We start from the raw sequence: 5,579 nt of genomic DNA, 5'->3' as shown, positions 1-5,579 counted from the left end.
ATCACATCATTAGAGGCATAGCTCAAAGACAGAATAGCCATCCAATCTGGCATAGCAGGGAGTCCTCCATCCAGGAGCACCCAAGACCTTTATGGCTTTTTACTTTTGATCCAATGTGCAGAGATTTCCACTTCTAAAAACTGGGAGACCATAAGTTCATGAAGCCACAGGTGACCCTGGGGCAGTCATTTTCTCTCAGCCTGAGGAAGGAGGCAATGGCAAACCACTTCCAGAAAAACCTTGCCAAGAAAACTGCAGGACCAAGTCCAGGCAGTCACCAGGAGTCAAAAACTGCCCAGAAGGTACCAAAAAAATTTTAAAACACACACACACACACACACACACACACAGAGACACACACCTCTCTCTCTCAAAGCTTTTTCCTTAAAAAAGAACAGTTTAACTTTTGACTTTAACTGCCCCAAAGGGAGAGAAGAAGTAAAGTATGTTACTTATTCAAACTAAGCAGAATGAGAATTACATTTAGAGGGAAAGTGTTTATTTGGAAATACAATTTGAAAAAGGTATCTTCACTCCCAGGCTTTGCTGTTGGTACCAATGTGCATTTGGTAAGACAATAGAAAGCAAACACATTTCTGTGCCGAGCTCGAAAATGAGCTGCTCCGTTACTATGTACAAGGAACCAGCCTGCCCGCTCCGCTCGTGCAGGGAGAACACTTGGAGCTGGCATCCCTCCCCCACCACCACTGAAAGAGGCCTGGCTGGAACTGGGGGATATGGGGCCAAGCTCCTAGATGCACCTGCCCACATCACCCGCGTGGACATAAAGATTACGCTACAGTTCAAGTCCTTGAGCCTGAATTAGCTCCCCAGGGAGGGGGTTCTCGGCTGCTCTAGAAGTCCTGCCGCGGGGTGTGAGTTAGACTGTGCCTCCGCAGATCACAGTTGCGCCTGAACACTTTGCCGCACTGCTCACAGTTGTAGGGCTTGATGTCTGTATGGGTGAGAAGGTGAGTTTTCAGGTTACTTCTTTGATTAAAGGTTCTTCCACATGTGGGGCATTTGTGTGGAGATTCCTGTTCAGATTTGAAGCAAGCAAAGGATTAAACCCTTTACAAATGACTTGGATTATATGAGTTTTTCAAAGTTCACTCAGCATTTCCTCCTCCCCTCCCCACCCCCCACCCACTTTGGCCTCATTACATTGTAGTACAACATGAAGAATGTGGCCATGCAAAACAAACTTGCCATCCAAGCCCTCACCCACAGAAAACCAATGCAGGTGGGTTCCATGTACAGCTGCAGTTCGGTGCCAATGTAAATGGGCAGTAATAGGCAAGATTAAAATACAGAGGACTGCCCTGTACATGCATTTACAGCCTGATTTTATGCAAAGTTACTTTGAAATCATTCCAATAAGATTCAGTAGAGGTTTAGGTTTCCTGTGACATTAAGTCCAGTCATGTCCGACTCTAGGGGGCGGTGCTCATCTCCGTTTCAAAGCCGAAGAGCCGGCGTTTGTCCATAGACACTTCCGTGGTCATGTGGCCGGCATGACTACACAGAACGCCGTTACCTGCCCGCTGAAGCGGTACCTATTAATCTACTCACATTTGCATGTTTTTGAACTGCTAGGTTGGCAGGAGCTGGGACTAGCAACGGGAGCTCACCCCGTCACGCGGATTTGAACCGCCCGACCTTCAGATTGGCAAGCTCAGCAGTTTAACCCGCAGCGCCACCACGTCCCTTGTAGAGGTCACTCCCAAATAAATGCACATAAACTTTCAGATTTAGAATCTGAGATTCATATCCTTCTGTGCATACTGTTCATCAAAAATACATTTACTTGAAAGAAAATCTGCATAAACTTCAATAACTAGATTACTCCAACCACAATTTATGTAGGTATGATTTCATATTTTCTCCAGCCAATTGGTCAATTTTGTTTGGGGCTGATCTTAGAATCACAGCTTTACTTTAACATTAACTGCAGGCACAATTGCTTCCAGAAAATGCATCTGGGATCCAGAAGCAGGTCTACTGATTTACTTGCAGTCCCTTGTAACTGTGTTTAAGATCACAGTCTTAATTGCACAAACATAGCTTCCTGCCTCTCAAGGCCAGTCCTCCTTGCTTTGCATTTCCTGGTTCCTAGAATCTAAGGAAAAATGTCTCCTGCTAATCCACCCGGCTTCCCAGGGAGACTTGGCTCATCTCTTTAAGTGAGAAGTCTTCCACAAAGCACAAAGTCTTTTTAATCTGGGCTTTTCAATCAAAGGGCACATCTCGTTTAGTCATTTATAGGTTGCTTCAAGAGCGTCTGGCTACTGAAGGAGCTTTTTCAAGTGTTAGAACACGGAAGTCTTAAATGAACAAAGGCAACCTTAACCAGGCTACCTTTCCTTATAAGTAAATCCTGCTAAATTCAATGGAATTTACTCTTAAGTAAATGTCCACAGGCTCACAGCCATTAGGCAATGTTAACTATTTTATGGTTATTTTTATTTATTTCATGGATATCCTTATTTTTCTCCTGGAATTTGGGTGCTTGTTGTTTTTACCAGCCAAAGAACAAGACACAAGGCCTCTGCAGCGAATGGCAATTACATCAAAATGATGACATGCAGGCGTGCTGTCTTAACACAAATGCTATTCTGTACTTGCATCCTGACACATCTGATGCAAGTACATGTGAGTCACAACACTGGCATGATGGTATCACTTGGCCCATTTCATCATCTGTCCCCTTGTCCTCCCCACCTAAATGCCCATATTACAAACCCCAAACACATTAAATATGGGTTCTGCTGTCTTCTGCATATCAGCAAGTGAGAAAAATAGCAGAAAAGATTTCAGATGAAAAAGAATCATACATCTATCTCTTTTTGCATCTTTTTTTACTCATCATACTGTGTGTTTGTATTCACAGTCAGTTAAGACCAAAATAGAATGTGTGAAATAATTGAGCCTGGCCTTACCTGCATATGTAAAGTTTTATGAACCGCTAGAGTCCTGGATTGGCAAAATCCTTTCCCACACTCTTGGCACTTGAATGGCTTTTCTTTGGAGTGGATATACCTGGAAACCAACCGAAGTGTCTGGAGTCAATATCTCTATATACACAGCAAGTGCCATAAGCAATCCAACTTCTACATGATCAACTCTTTGAAACCAAAAGCACATGATGCCTAGCTGTTCATCCCCAGCATCCCTTCTTAACATGTTCAAACCCTCTACAATGATGCTTCACCGCTTCTTGTTGCCTTCTAAGAGAATAAGCCCCTTTGAATACAGCGAAGCTTATTTCTGAGTAAACATGTGTAGGGCTGGTTAGCAAGGGTGTAATCCTATGTAAATGCTCATGGGTGTAAGCCCAATTTACTACTTTGGCAGGTAATTCTGGGTGAAGTTAATCAAAATTGCCCTTTGATTGATGTCAGCTTGAACGTTTGTGCTTAAGTTGATAAATCTGACAGGCGAATTTAGGTTTTTTTGTGGAATAGAGAGAGACCAAAAATTCTCTGGCTTCTCAAAATAAGCCACAAGGGAGTCTCTTTGTAGAGATTGGTATATCGTTGCAAACCCATAAACATTTTTGTGCTCTTACTGCCAAGTCTTTAGTGATAGTTATATTATAGCCCAAAGGCGAAAAAGGAAGCAGAGGCAAGGACTGTGATCGAGAGCATCAGAGGACCTTCAAATGAGGGAGAATTCTAAACTGAGATTCTAACCTTAGAAATATGGTCCACTGAAGGCGGTAAGACTAAAGTCAATCATTCTTCCTCAAAGCAATAGGAATTCCGCCTCCTGTTCCAACCATATCACATGGTTTAGCCCCACTATCTTAGGAATCGTTTGGCTTCGGAATCAGGCGGTCCTTTCAGATGAATGGTTGAAGGCAAACCAACAGAATGAGTACCTCCTTGGTTCCAATTTTATTCTCTTGGAAGTAAATCCTACTGACCTTATTCAGAAGGACAATAAGAACACCTGGGGTTTAGATCAGGTCTGCAGTGGAGAGCCCCATTCCTACATCATGCTAAATCATGATTGGGTTTAACTAGGATTTGCTGAACAGGCTATAAACCATAAAATGTAGTGAGGCAATGGCTTCATAGCCGTCAACAAGTTGGCTTAGCACTATACCTGAGTCCAGCCTCTGACTGGGTTCAGGCCACTCGGTAAGCCTCGATTCGTTTGAACTATGGTTTTCCGAATAAAACACTTCGCCCTAAGCCAGGCTCTCCGACCACCGATTAAGCCCAACCGAGGGGAACGGCGCGGCCGACCCCAGCCTCACCGTCCGGGGAGGCTCCCAGGAGGGCTCCCGGCCTGGCCGGGGGAGGCAGAGGCTGACCTGTGGTCGCGCAGGTGGTCCTGCCTCCGGAAGGCCTTGTGGCAGATGTCGCAGGTGTAGGGCCGCTCGTCGGTGTGGGTCCTCTCGTGGATGAGCAGGTTGTAGGACTTGGTGAAGTGCCGCCCGCAGAACTTGCAGATGAACTCCTTCTTGGTCTTGGAGGGCAGCCGGCCGCGCGCCGGCTTCCGGCTGTCGGGGGAGAGCTTGCCCAGCGCCGCCGAGAGCGGCCCGCCCAGCTTGGCCAGCTCGCCCTGAGCCTGCGCGGCCGCCGCCACCGCGTGCGCCTTGGGCGGGTCCTCTTGGGTGGCGGCGGCCGCCAGGTTGGCGAAGTCAAAGCGGGGCCGCTCCTTGCGCAGCGCCGGCAGGACGTGCGCGATGGCGGCGGCCTGCTTGGGGTGGAACAGGTGCGTGGCGAAGGGCAGCGCCGGGAAGGGGAAGCGCTCCACCAGCCCCTGCGCCGCCGCCATCTCGCTCAGCGCCGAGCAGCGGCCGATCTCGGCTGGCCCGCCGCTGCCGCCCGTGGCAGTGGCGGCGGCGGCCGCGGCTGCGTAGCAGCCCAGCGTCCAATGGTTCATGTGCATGGTGTGGACGGCGCTCAGGCCGTAGAGGCCTTGCAGGTGGTCCACTGCGGCCGGGAACGTATTGACGGCTTGCAAGAAGGAATAGTTGGTCAGCTGCAGCGAAGGGTGCAGCGGGATCGGCGCCGGCAGGGCCTTGCTCCCCATTGTGCCGGGCCTTGGCTTGGCTTGGCTTGGCTGGTTGAACTCGAGGGTCGGAAAGCGCGCACGGACGTCCTTCAGATCCTAAGCAGAACAGAAACATGGAAAGAAGTAGAAAAGATTGCGGGTTATTCGAAGAGAGGCACAGACCGGCCCTTTCCTCGCCTGTGGTTTCTCTCACTCCAAAACCTCCCGGCAACCTCACTCGGCCCCTGCCTTTTCCCCAAGGCCAGACTCCAATCCATGCCCATCCTTCAAACTTAAGCTGACAGGACGCGCTACAACGGAGGGGGAGTCGGGAGAAGAAATGGAGCGGGGGGGGGGGGAAACGAACTGCGCTTTTCAAGGCGGCCGGGTGAGGGGACTTGTGGCCGGGGATGACCAGAGATACGGCTTGAACGGGCATGTGGGAAGGTAAGCGGGGAGGAGAGAAGCAGGCTAGCCAAGACTTGGACCAGACCCTGGCTAATTTCTGACCAGGAACCATGAGCACGCGAGGCGCTAAACGTGCGGGTGGGAAGCGCAGTCCAGACATCCCAGTT

General features: G+C 49.0%; 1 protein-coding gene across 2 annotated transcripts; it reads right to left on the bottom strand.

Moving 5' to 3' along the window:
• Positions 1–477: 477 nt before the first annotated feature.
• OSR2 (odd-skipped related transciption factor 2) lies at positions 478–5,110 on the bottom strand. Of its 2 annotated transcripts, none has more exons than XM_063299545.1 (3): positions 4,319–5,110; positions 2,940–3,039; positions 478–1,037 (listed from the first exon to the last, which is right to left on the bottom strand). In XM_063299545.1, the coding sequence occupies exons 1-3, from the start codon at positions 5,041–5,043 to the stop codon at positions 855–857; spliced, it is 1,008 nt and encodes a 335-aa protein (XP_063155615.1). In that variant the 5' UTR covers positions 5,044–5,110; the 3' UTR covers positions 478–854. The 2 variants fall into 2 exon arrangements, with proteins under 2 accessions (XP_063155615.1, XP_063155616.1); XM_063299546.1 differs by having other exon boundaries at positions 478–955.
• Positions 5,111–5,579: the final 469 nt, after the last annotated feature.

Source organism: Candoia aspera, chromosome 3 (assembly GCF_035149785.1).
Source record: "Candoia aspera isolate rCanAsp1 chromosome 3, rCanAsp1.hap2, whole genome shotgun sequence".
In the NCBI taxonomy this organism is placed as follows: Eukaryota; Metazoa; Chordata; class Lepidosauria; order Squamata; family Boidae; genus Candoia; species Candoia aspera.
The sequence above is the reverse complement of the archived record's forward strand: the minus strand, read 5'-3'. Positions and strand labels throughout refer to the sequence as shown.

What these genes read in the sequence shown, in the direction of transcription:
- OSR2 (XM_063299545.1), bottom strand. Translation starts at nt 5,043, where the DNA reads ATGGGGAGCAAGGCCCTGCCGGCGCCGATCCCGCTGCACCCTTCGCTG. An exon ending in GACCACCTGCGCGACCACAG is followed by an intron (nt 3,040 to 4,318) that starts GTCAGCCTCTGC and finishes GTTGGTTTCCAG; the next exon opens with GTATATCCACTCCAAAGAAA. An exon ending in ATAAAACTTTACATATGCAG is followed by an intron (nt 1,038 to 2,939) that starts GTAAGGCCAGGC and finishes AAATCTGAACAG; the next exon opens with GAATCTCCACACAAATGCCC.